The sequence below is a fragment of the Oryctolagus cuniculus genome, chromosome 15 (assembly GCF_051225735.1).
Source record: "Oryctolagus cuniculus isolate XC-2025 breed Fujian yellow rabbit chromosome 15, ASM5122573v1, whole genome shotgun sequence".
Lineage (NCBI taxonomy): Eukaryota > Metazoa > Chordata > Mammalia > Lagomorpha > Leporidae > Oryctolagus > Oryctolagus cuniculus.
In genome coordinates, this window is record NC_142881.1 from 15,903,026 (window position 1) to 15,915,651 (window position 12,626).

Here is a 12,626-nt window from a genome sequence, read left to right on the forward strand (position 1 = left end):
CACCCCCCCCCCCGAGATCCCTGAGGTGGCCCCTGGCTCAGAAGTGGGAAGGACCTTGCCATCCTCGCCATGCAGTGACATCAGAGCTGCCTCTGACCTTCCCTCTGCCTGCGGCCCAAGCCCTGAGTGCCGGTGGGGGGTGGGGGGTCGTGGACCTGGGGACAGCTGGTGTGACAGCAGATGAGTCTGGGGAGCAGGCAGTGAGAGTCCCACGGCCCCTCCCCCCCCCAAAGCCAGAGGACCACCCAGCAGAAGCAGGCATTCCCCACGCACCCCTGCCTGGAATGGTGGCAGGGAGGGGGCTCGTGGAGTCGAGGGGTGGCTTTGCCCCAGGACGCTGCAGGGCCTGCAGGAAAGGCCTGCCCGGCTGCATCCCAGGCCACAAGGGGTCCTGGCGGGCATGGATGTGGCTCTCTGTTCCTTAGAAGTGGCACATCTCCCCCCTCCCCAGCTGCCAGATCTCCCGCATCACTCTGGCTGTGCGTGGTGGCCAGAGGGCCTCGGGGACCTTGGCCTGTGCTGATCGCTCTCCTCTGGCCTCAGGTCATCCAGGAGGTGAGCGGCCTGCCTTCCGAGGGGGCGTCCGAGGGAAACCAGTACACCCCGGATGCCCAGCGCCCGCCTGGCCAGAAGGTAAGTCTTTGCCCTGCCTGGGGGGACAGGGAAGCATGCAGTTCCTTCCCCGTGACAGCCAAAAGTGAGGAGTTGGGAGCCGCATTTCTGAATTTCAGCCCACAGAGTAAGAAGATACACTGGCTGGATGAGGGAAGCAGTTTTGGCTTGGCAGGAAAATGGATGAAGCTGGTGTGGTCCTCAGGTGCTTTCTTGCTTGAGGGGGAAGTGTTAGGGAGCCAGAGTGACTGCCCAGCAGGGAGGGTTCCCTATGTGGCTCTGCTGCCCCACTAATTCCCAGGGGAGCCATCGCAAGGCTGCTCCCCCCACCCAACCACCACCACCACCAAAACAGCCTGGCTGCTCCTCTGCACGGGACCTGGCGGGACCTTAAGAGTCAAGATCGCTGAAGCTGGGTTGAATGCCAGCTGCGGGAGGAGCCTCGTGTGCATGCAAGGCCATGGCTCATGTCCCTGAGTCTCTGCAGGGGCGTCCCTGAACTCCAGGCATGCCCACAACAGCTACAGGGTCACTGGGTCTCCTCCTGGGGTACTCGTCCTGGGCAGGGAGGAAAGCAAGAGGTACAGAGGGCTTGGCAGGGAGGAGGCCCTAGTTCCCTGCACGCACTGGCCGTGCCCTGGGGAGAGGCCACAACCCGGGAGAGTGACTTGGAGTGGAGGCGTTTACTGTTTTCGTTCACGCCTTGGGCACTGATGGGAAAACACAGGTTGGGGTTGAAGTTGAGTGCTCCTAACGGGGATGAGAACCAAGGGCTTGTGAGCCTCTTGTCAGGGAGGCCCTAGCCGGCTCTCCAGAGGCCCTGTAGAGGAGGCTTGGGCAGAACATTCTGGATGCTTTGGGTGTTAGCAGCGGTGGCAGCTACAGTTTTCTAGGAACTGTTTCTAGTCCCCAGCAGCCCTGCAGATGCACACTGGGCATCGTCCCTGTCCGGCATGCATGGGAGTGAGGCTCAGAGCACCGGCCAAGGCTGCAGGGTGTGGGAGTCAGGACGGGACTCGTGGTCCACCCACGTGTACGAGGCATACTCCCCTCCGGAGGCCGGTGGGTTGCTGTACGGTCGCCTCGCGCTCCCGATTTGGGTGGCTCCCAGCTTGGAGGCAACTTCCCTGGGGCTGCCTAGCTGCCCTCCCACCGGCATCAGAGCCACCGTTGAGGAGGAGGAGCAGCCCTTAGGAGGACTTGTAGATGAGATGTTGGCCTAGGGATGGGAAGGTGCTCTGAGCTGGGGCAGGGCACCCCATGAAGGGAGGGTGAAGGTGGGTGCTCTCGAGAGCCCCAGGGAGCTGCTAAGCCAGTGCCCTGCCACTGACCTGGACTTTGCAGTTTGGGTGCCAGTGGGGGCTTGGTCTGGTGCCCCCCGGACTCTACCCGAGAGCCATTGATTATTTCTCCAAGGGAACCGTTCCCAGCCAGTGGCTCCTGCTCATCTCTCTCTCTCACCCACAGCCAGATATAGCAGAGAAGTACCTGTCGGCTTCCGAGTGTGGAGGCCCCATGGACGGCTACCAGCCTGAGATCCCGGAGACCAAAGATGGTAATGATGCCGTGGCTCCTGTCCGTGAGCGGGGGAGGGGGTGGTTCCCAGCAGGTGCGACTGGCCTCCTGGTTGATCCAGGTTACTCATTGTAACATGGTTTCCAGTGTGTAAGCTGCTTGGAAATACTGCCCTGGAGAGATCCAGGAACAAGGGAGAGGTGGCCAAATTGAAGTTAGGTTTCCTGAAGAGGCTGGAAATAGAATCTCTCTCAGCCCTTCTTGTTTGTCACCCCTATTTCCAGTCTCCTGGGGCCAGTGCAGTGTGTTAAGATCCTGAGGTGCTTACCTATCCCAGAGGAAGCTGCTGTTCCCTCTAGAGCCTGGGCATCCCAGTTTGGGGAGCAGATGCATACGTGTGTGTGTGTGTGTGTGTGTGTGTGCATGTGTTGGGATGAGTGGATGTTGAAATGGTTAAGGCATGTGTGTGTGCGCGTGTGTGTATCACAGGGATGAGTGGATGTGGGAATGGTTAAGGCATGTGTGTGTGCACGTGTGTTGGGGTGAGTGGATGTGATGGGAATGGCTAAAGCAGGTATGTGTGCAGGTGTATGTGCCAGGATGAGTGGATGTGGGAATGGCTAAGGCACGTGTGTAGGTGTGCACACACATGTGTATCACAGGGATGTGTGGATGTGGGAATGGACAAGGCATGTGTGTGCACATGTATGTGTGCACATGTAACGGGGTGAGTGGATGTGGTAGGAGTGGCTAAGGGTGCTCGAGGAGCCCAGTGCGATGCTGACCACCCTCTCTGTCATCTCCACAGTCAAGAAGAAGTGCTCTGCTGGCCTCAGGTTGAGCAACCTCATGAACCTGGGCAGGAAGAAGTCCACCTCCCTGGAGCCGCCGGAGAGATCCCTGGAGACAGCGAGTAAGAATCGTAGCTGCCCCCAGGACCTGAGGGCTCCCACACTGGGCAGCTGCAGCTGGCCCCAGAAAGCGAGGCAGGGGCTGTCAGGGCTCGCTGAGAGCTCAGAGCATGGTTTGGGAGCCCGGATCCTGCCGGAGGTCTACATAGCAGCCACACATGCCCCTGGGGCCCTGCGACCCCCGGCAGGGCCGGAGAGAACACAGCTGCTCTTCTTCCCCCAACCTGGGGAACTTCTGAGTGCACCCAGAGTACCCTTAGGTCCAGAGGGCTGCGATGGGTGTGTGCAGCATCTGCATGGTAGCCCTGGGCTCTCCTTCTGCCCCTTGCTACCGTGGTGTGAGGATAACGGGATGCAGAGATAGCCATGACACGCCCATGTGTCCCACGCTGGGCTGGGCTGGGCTGGGCTGGGAGGCGGCTGTCACTTTCACCTGTTGCTATAGTTCATCCTGACTGACGTCTGGAGTGGCCACCAGCCACTTAGCATGCACCAGGTGTCTACTCTGCAAGCCAGTGTGCCTGGAGAGGCAAGCCAGAGGGATGTCAGCCCACCACATGAGCACGTGGGGCTGCGGGGTGGAGTGGGGTCGAGGTATGTGTGTTGGAGTATGCAGTATACCGGCACGGCCTGGTCACTGCCCTCTGGAGGGCGCCTTTGCCCAAGGCCAGGAGAGCTGTGCTGCCCGCCTGCAGCTGCTATGCAAAGGAAGAAAGAAAATGCGCTTCGAGATTCCCAGTCTCCGTGAGATAGAAGAAGCACCATAAGTTCTGGAATTAAGATTCTAGAGGGCCTGCGCCGCGGCTCACTAGGCTAATCCTCCGCCTTGCAGTGCCAGCACACCGGGTTCTAGTCCCGGTTGGGGTGCCGGATTCTGTCCCGGTTGCCTCTCTTCCAGGCCAGCTCTCTGCTGTGGCCAGGGAAGGCAGTGGAGGATGGCCCAAGTGCTTGGGCCCTGCACCCCATGGGAGACCAGGAGAAGCACCTGGCTCCTGCCATCGGATCAGCGTGGTGCGCCGGCTGCAGCGCACCAACCGCGGCGGCCATTGGAGGGTGAACCAACGGCAAAGGAAGACCTTTCTCTCTGTCTCTCTCTCTCACTGTCCACTCTGCCTGTCAAAAAAAAAAAAAAAAAAAAAAAAAAGACTCTAGAGAAAACTCAGGAGGCCCAGAGGTGCTACTAGCCCTGGACAGCTGTGGCTTTAGGTCCTCGCGGACCCTCCCACAGGTGCCTGCAGTCTTGGAGCCCCGCCCCCGCAGGTGCACCTCCACCGGAAGCCTCACCCCGCCTGCCCTGTCTCCGCCTCTCCCCCTGCAGGTTATCTGAACGTGCTGGTGAACAGCCAGTGGAAGTCACGCTGGTGCTCCGTCAGGGGCAGTCACCTGCACTTCTACCAGGACCGGAACCGGAGCAAGGCAGCCCAGCAACCCCTCAGCCTGGTGGGCTGTGAGGTGGTCCCAGACCCGAGCCCCGACCACCTCTACTCCTTCCGCATCCTGCACAACGGCGAGGAGCTGGCCAAGCTCGAGGTGCGGCTGGCCCGGGGGACAGGCAGTAGGGAAACTACGGGGTGGCCATCGTTGCAACGGGCTGCCCGCCTCCAGCTGTAGTCCCAGCAAGGCAGGACCGATGGAGCCGTGTGCTGTGACTCCCTTTGTCCGGGATTGTGTGTGTTTTAAACTTTCCATTCCTTTTCTGACCTCAGGGTGGTTGTGCCATAGGAGTGGGACAATGAGCCGCTTCCTGCTCTTGGGGCAGGAGTATTTATAACTCCCTGAGTGGCTGGAAAGGCTTCTGGAGACGGAAAGTGGGTGTGCTGCTGTGTATGTGTGACCGACAGGGAGAGCCGCTGGGCCTGGTGAGCCCAGGGCGGATCTGGCTGGCAGAATGAGCTTTGGAATACAATGACGTTTCTCCACTCCCCACCCTGTGTGATGGGATGGTGCATGTACAAAAATAAGAGGTGACATAATGCCTTGCAATGAGCCGGGGCAGGCGGAGCCCAAGGTCTTGCCCCATTCACTCCCCTGCACTGGGTCCTGTCTCTGGGGTCTTCATCCCAAGTTTGATCTAACACTGCCCTCTGGTGGTGAAAAGGCCCACAAAGCAGTTGCTTCCCAGGGACAAGCTCATTCATCTATATTCATTGACAGATACTGGTGTCAACTCAGTGCAACACGGTGAACCAGAGAGCAAGAGACGAGATGCTGCCTGTGCTCCTGGAACTGTAGCTTCTCGTTTGAGGGTGTGATGTTATTCAGCTGATCACCCCACTCGTTGCCTACAGTTACTGGCAGAGTGAGAGGGAATGCGTGTGTGGGGTGTGTGTGTGGGGGGGGGTGGATCCTAGGCACAGTGGAGCCCCTGGTGGATGTCAAGGGAGGGTGCATGCTCAGACCGGGGTTTGAGACACATCTTCCAGCTACTGGCTGGTGGAAGGGGGACCAGGAGGGACACACAGAGCCGGCCCTGCCGCAGCTGCCTGGAGCAGAGATGGTGAGAGGCTACAGTGTGAAAGGCCACGTTGGGAAACCCAGATGGAAAGGAATGGGAGAGGGAACCAACTGGAAGGCAGAGTGTGGCATTCGGGGCGGTAGAGCCGTGTGGGGTGACATGAGGTATCAGCCACTTTTCTCATGAAAAGAAACTTGTAGCTTTTATAGGATTCTCAGGGGTGTTTTTTGTTGTGGTGGTTCCTTGTCGTAAAGGCAAGAAACAACACTGGCACTGTTAGGGACGTCCCCGCTGTGGGTTTTATGTAGCACGCGTTGTCTCCTGAGAAAGAACCGACCCCCAGACTCTGCGGCACTTAGCTGGTGAGGCAGCAGAGCTTGTCCGCCTGGTGAAAGGTGTTAGGGCACCCCGACCTTCTGGACTTCAGAAAGAAATGGGGCCTTAATTCTCAGCAGAGGCCCAGGCAGTCTGGTATGTGTGGGTTTAGGCATGTGATCACTTGCAAATGGAAGTATGGACCCAAATTACTGGTGGCACTATTGTTTTAGGAGTTAGTAACTCTGAACAGATAACGATGTTAGTAGTCATTGCCTGGTGATCGAGCCCTCCTCGAACCCTGTCTGGAAGCCACGTAATGCTTGTGGCATGTCCGCAGCATCGTTAAGGGGGGACCAAGATGTCGGTGACTGGACAGGTTACTGGGGAGGGAGCCTGGCCCCCCGACTGCCTCTGAGGCTTGCTGGGGGCAAGGGCAGGTGTGACAGGCTGCTCTGGTCTCTCCCACTCCTTCAGGCCAAGTCCTCGGAGGAGATGGGCCACTGGCTGGGCCTCCTGCTCTCCGAGTCCGGCTCCAAGACAGACCCGGAAGAGTTCACCTACGACTATGTGGACGCCGACAGGGTTTCCTGTATCGTGAGTGCAGCCAAGAACTCCCTCCTGTGAGTATGAAGGACCTTCCTCCCCGCACCCTCCCGTGCCCAGCCGGGCTTCCAGACCTGCTGCCGGGCAGCCAGAGTGGCTGGCCACTGAGCGCACAGGCTCCAGGCCTGCTCTGCCCCACGGCAGGAAGAGGCGAGGCCTGAGGACGCGGAGCTACCTCCGGAGGCCCGGCTGAGAGCTGGGAGCCGTGCCTGGCCATGAGCTTCTGGGCTCTGGCTGGGTGCTCTGCAGTCCCCAGGGCAGGACTAGTTCCTTTCCTGACCTTGCACTGCCCCTCCTGTCAATTCAGCACTTCCCACAGGCCCACCCTGGAGCCCCCTGAGACCCGGATAAGCAGGGCTTCTGCCTCCAGTGAGCGAGTCAGGGTCCTAGGGCAGGTGGCAGAGTCGGTACCCGTGGGAGCGGGCCGGGCCACTGAAGTGCAACGTGTTCTTTCTTTTTTTTTTTTAAAAAAGCTAGCTTTATAAAATTCTCTTGTGGGGTGCAGTGCCGTAGCACACACATCCACAGCCTGGTCTCTCCCAGGTTTTCTGTTCTCTTTCCTCCGTGTCTGGAGCCTCCCAGCTCCGCTCTCCCGGTTCCTTACACAGCATCGAATTCCCCACTGCGAGCTGAGTGCCCCAGCTGTGCTGCAGAACAGGTGGGACACCCACCCGTCCACCCAGGAGCCCCCTCCTCCCCATCCTGCCTTCTCGCACCCCTCCCAGCCTCTAGTAATGGCTGAGGACCGACTTGTTTTCAGCTCCACATTCGAGGTGCAGCGTTGGTCCTGACTTATTTCACGTAACGTGATCTGTGGTTCCACCCATGCTGCTGCAACAGCAGGACTGCGTTCCTGTTTATGGCTGAATCACATCCCACTGTGTGTGAGCTCACATTGCCTGCATCCATCCCTCCCCGAGGGACCCCCGGGCAGATTCCCTAGCTTGGCTGTCGTCCATGGTGCTGCATCGAGCACAGGCGTACAGGGATTGCTCTCTTGTGATTTCATTTCCTTCAGGAATATACCGAGGATGGGATGGTTGGCTCATGTGGTAGATCAGGTTTTGTTAAGGAAGCCCTATAGTGTTTTCCATAATGTCCATTCTAATGTGCATTCCTCTAATAGTATATAAGGGTTCCCTTTTATCCACATGCTCACCAGCATTTGTCTTTTTTAATAAATAAATAGTTTATTAGAAAGAGTTATATATATATATATATATATATATATATATATATAGAGAGAGAGAGAGAGAGAGAGAGAGAGAGAGAGAGAGAGAGAGAGAGATCTTCCGTCCACTGGTTTGCGTCCCATGTGGCCGCAATGGCCAAGGCTGGGCCATGCTGAAGGCAAGAGCCAGGAGCTTCTTCCAGTTCTCCCTGCATGTAGCAGGAGCCCAAACCCTTGGGCCATCTTCTGCTGCTTTTCCCAGGCCATCAGCAGGGAGCTGGATCAGAGGCAGAGCAGCTGGAACAAAAACTGGTGCCCATATGGAATGATGCTGCAAGCAGTGGCTTTACCTGCTATGCTACAATGCTGGCCCCATTTGTCTTTTTAATAAAAAAAAAATTATTTTATTTGAAAGGCATAGTGACAGAGAAAGAGAATCATGTCACCTGCAAACTGGGACAGTTTGACTTCCTCCTTTCCAATTTGTATGCCTTTATTTTTTTTTTCTTGCCTAATCGTTTGAGCTAAAACTTCTAATACTGTATTGAATAGGAGTAGTAAGAGTTGACTCCCTTGTCGGGTTCCAGATCTTAGTAGAAATGCTTTCAGCCATTCCCCATTCCGTGTGATGTTGGCTGTGGGTTTGTCATATATGGCCTTTATCATGTTGCATGTTGCTACGTGTTTTTTTTTATCATGAATGCATGTTGAATGCTACTGTTCCCTCTACATCTGTTGAGACGGTATGAGTTTTATGCTTCATTCTGTTGCTGTGATGTGTCCTGTTTATTGATTTTTGCATATCGTGAACCATCCCTGTATTCCTGGGGTAAATCCCGCTTGATCGTTGCGAATGAGCGTCTGGATATGATGCTGAATGTGAATTGCCAATACTTTCCTTGAGAACTTTTGCATCTGTGTTCGCCAGGGGTACTGGGCTGTAGCTTTTTTGTCACATCTGTGTCTAATTTTGGAATCAAGGTGACGCTGGTGTTGTAGAAAAAGTCTGGAAGGGTTCCCTCCTTTTTGGTTCTTTTGGAGTAGATGGAGAATTAGTGTTTATTATTTCTTACAAGTTTGGTAGAATTCAGCAGTGAAGCCATCTGACTGTAAGCTTTTCTCTGTTGAGAGACTTTTTTTCCTGATGGTTTTAGTACTCGTTTGTGGTCTGCACAGGTTTTCTGTGTCTTCATGGTCTAATTTTATAAATGTTAGATGCTGAGAAATGTATCTGTTTCCTATAGGTTTTCCAGTTTGTGGTGTACAGCTATTTATAACAGCTCAGTGCTCTTTTGTATCTTTGTGGTGTTAGTTGTAACAGTTCCTCTTTCATCTCTGATTTTGTGCTGTTTTCCCAGTCCAAAGGTTTATCAATTTTGTTTCTTCCAAAAAAATCGACATTTCATTGTTTTTTTTTTAAAGTTTCTGTTTCATTTATTTCTGCTCTAAGATGCATTGTTAGGTTGCTAATTGATAGTTGTGTTTTTTATGTAGGTTCTTATTTCTGTAAACTTCCCTCTTAGCACTTGTTTTTGCTGTATGCATCAGCTCTAGGCTTCCATTTTCATTAGTTTTAAGGAATTTTTATATCTCCTATTATTTTCAGTGCCCCTTTGTACACTAGGGAGCATGCTGTTGAGTCTCGGTGTATTTGTATGATTTGTTTCTTTTGTCACTGATTTTTTAACAATTTATTTTATTTTAAAAGCAGAGTTATGAGGGTGGGGGAGAAATCTGTCTTCCACCCGCTAGTTCACTCCCCAAATAACTCAACGGCCAGGACTGGGCCAGGCTGGAGCCAGGAGCCTGAAACTCCATCTGGGTCTCCTACGTGGCTGACAGGGACCCATGTACTTGGACCGTTATCTGCTGCTTTCTCAGGTGCACTAGCCAGGAGCTGGATCAGAAGTAGAGCTACCAGGACTCGAGTTGGTGCTCATATGGGATGCTGGTGTTAAAGGTAGGAGCTTAGCCTGCTGCAACACCATGCCAGCCCCATTGTTGCTGATTTCTATTTAATGCTATTACGTTGTGTTCAGAAACTTGAGCTCAGTTTTTAAAAAATCTGTTGTCCCAGGGGCTGGCACTGTGGCCTAGCAGGTAAGGCGCCATCTGCAATGCTGGCATCCCATATGGGCGCTGGTTCCATTCCCGGCTGCTCCACTTCCAATCCAGCTCTCTGCTGTGGCCTGGGAAAGCAGTAGAAGATGGCCCAAGTCCTTGGACCCCTGCACCCACATGGGAGACCAGAAGAAGCTCCTGGCTCCTGGCTTCAGATTGGCAAAGCTCTGGCCATTGCGGCCATCTGGGGAGTGAACCAGCAGATGGAAGACCTCTCTCTCTCTCTGCCTCTCCTTCTCTCTCTGTATAACTCTGACTTTCAAATAAATATTTTTTAAAAATCTGTTGTGCCTTATTTTGTGGCCTGATATGTGCCCTATGTTAAAGAATACCCCATGTGCTGATGGAAAGGATGTGTGTTCTCCAGTTGCTAAATGGAATGTTCTATAAATGTCTGCTAGGTCCACTTGGTCTATAGTGTAGTTTATTTGTTTTGGGGTGGAGGGTTGGGTGACGCATCTGTTGATGAAAGCGGGGTGTTGAAGTTCCCTACTGTTACTGTAGTGAAGCTTCTCTCTCCCTTTAGATCCAAATGTTTGTTTTATAAAATTGGGTGCTCCTTTGCTTAGGTGCGTATACATGTAGTCATCAGATCTTGTTGACTTAAACCTTTAACCATTGTGTAGTGGCCATCTTTGTCTTTTACAATTTTTGTCTTAAACTATATTTTGTCTGATTTAAGGATAGCTACTCCTGCTCACTTCCGGTTTCCATTTGGATTTTCTATCCATTGGCTTTGCCTCTGTGTGTGTTTCTTGTGCTCAGCCTATCACTGAGTCTTGTGTAACCCTTCCAGCCAGTCTGCATCCTTTAACTGGGGCATTAATCTACATTCAGGGTTATCACTGATAGTGACTTAGTCCTGTCATTTTTTCTTTAAAATTTATTTTGAATATTCTTTGTTCTTTTGCTAGTGGATTTTATATTCTCAGCTTTCTTTCTGTGTGGAAGACTCTCTTAAGCGCTTTTGTAAGGCATTCTGGTGGTGATGAATTCCTTCAGTTTTTGATTGTTTTGGAAAGTATATTTCTCCTTCATTTTGAAAGATTTACTGAGTAATCTTGTCTGGTAATTGTGTTTTCTTTCAGAATTTGGGATGTGTTATTCCATTCCCTCCTGGACTGCAAGATTTCTGTTGAAAAATCTGTTGACCTAATGGGGGTTCCCTTAAAAGTGACCTGGTGCTACTCTTGCAGATTTTAGAATTCTTTTTATGTTGTATTCTTCCCCCCAAAGATTGATTATTTATTATTTATTTATAAAGCATAGTTATGGAGGGAGAAGGGAGAGAGGTATCTTCCATCTGCTGATTCATTCTCCAGATGGCCACAATGGCTAGAGCTGGACTGTGCCAAAGCCAGAAGCCTCTTCCAGGTCTCCCACATGGGTACAGGGGTCCAAGCACTTAAGCCATCCTTATGCTGCTTTCCCAGGCACATTAGCAGGGAGCTGGAACCAGCACCCACGTGGGATGCTGGCATTGCAGGCAGTGGCTTAACCCACTGCACCACAATGCCAGCCCCATGTTGGACTTTTGAGAGTTTAAGTACATACGTCACAGTGAGGATCTTCTCTTGTTGTATCTATTTGGGGGTCCTGGGAGTCACCTGTATTTGGATGTCAAAATCTCCAGATTAGAGAAGTCTTTAGTTGTTATTCCATCAAATAGGTTTATGCCTCTGTCCCTAATCTCCACTGGGGGAGGTCTCCCAAAATTTGAATATGTGTTCATTTGATGGCACCCCAAAGGCGTCAGAGGGCATGCTCATTTTTTTTTTATCTGAGATCTTTCAAAATATGTGCCTTCCAGTTCAGATATTCTTTCTTCTCATGACCTAGTCTGCTCTTGAGGTTTTCGTTGCCATTTTTATTTGGCTGAATTCATTTCTAAGGCTTCTGTGTGGTTCAAGATCTCTGATAAGTAGTGCATTCATATGCACTGATTTCCTAATTCCGTGTAATTCTCTATATTCTCTTCTGAGTAGCCCCGTAATCGTTCTGCTGCATTCTTGATCAGGTGTTTCATCAGTTTCCCTTTCTTTGGAGTCTGGTACTCAAGCGTTATTGGATGCTGTTTGGAGCATCATGTTGTCTTGCCTTTGGTAGCTGTTGTGTCCCTAGGTTGATGTTTGCCATGTCTGGAATATCAGTGGTTTCTATTAAAGGATGGCTTTAGGCGCTGTCATTATGATGTAGCAGGTTAAGCTGCTGCTCGAATTGCTGGCATCCCATACGGATGCTGGTTTGAGTCCTGGCTGCTCCACTTCCAATCCAGCTCCCTGCTAATGCACCTGGGAAAGTAGAGGAAGATGGCCCAAGTCCTTGGGCCCCTGGACCCACTTGGGAGACCTGGAAGAAGCTCCTGGCTTCAGCCTGGCTATTGTGGCATTTGGGGAGTGAAGCAGCAGATGGAAGGCTTTTTCCTGAACGTGTCTTCAGGTGTGAGTTCAGTAGGCTAATTGGGTTTAGTTCCAGTTGGACACCAGCGTGTGGTCGCCCTTTCCATGCTTTTCATAGTAGTCAGTGGTAGCATTAGTAGGGTTCTAGCCCCCCACTGAGAGGGAGGCGAGAGCCATGGAAGAGGGACGGTGCTGGGAGCACACTGGGCTGGCGCTGGGAGTGGGCTGTGAGCTCCTGCTGGAGGGAGGGACCAGAGCCCCGAGAGTGGCGTGCACACCCTCCTCTGCTGTTCTCGAGAAGGGGCTGGAGCAGCAGGAGTGGTACTGGCAGCAGGCCAGGCACATGCAGTCCCAAGGAGCGGTGGGCGCACTGGGCCAGGCTCATAGAAACCCTGGGTGGGAATCCCAGTGTGTGGGGGCCTTGGTGGCAGTGAGTGATGCCCTGGTGGAGGCAGGGGGACAGTGTCCCTACTTTGCCCTTTTGTATCACCTTTTATAGTGCTGCATTGGCTAGGGTGCTA

The 12,626-nt window shown here is 52.9% G+C and overlaps 1 protein-coding gene across 7 annotated transcripts in view; it reads left to right on the top strand.

The window, feature by feature from the left end:
• AFAP1L2 (actin filament associated protein 1 like 2) overlaps nucleotides 1–12,626 on the top strand; it is a 113,295-nt gene that overhangs the window by 94,280 nt on the left and 6,389 nt on the right. For all 7 annotated transcript variants that reach the window (XM_070057183.2, XM_051823656.3, XM_008270545.5 and 4 more), the window contains 5 exons: nucleotides 544–633; nucleotides 2,080–2,167; nucleotides 2,936–3,040; nucleotides 4,357–4,568; nucleotides 6,286–6,431. In XM_070057183.2, coding sequence (XP_069913284.1) covers nucleotides 544–633; nucleotides 2,080–2,167; nucleotides 2,936–3,040; nucleotides 4,357–4,568; nucleotides 6,286–6,431 — 641 coding nt within the window. The remainder of the gene's footprint in view (nucleotides 1–543; nucleotides 634–2,079; nucleotides 2,168–2,935; nucleotides 3,041–4,356; nucleotides 4,569–6,285; nucleotides 6,432–12,626) is intronic.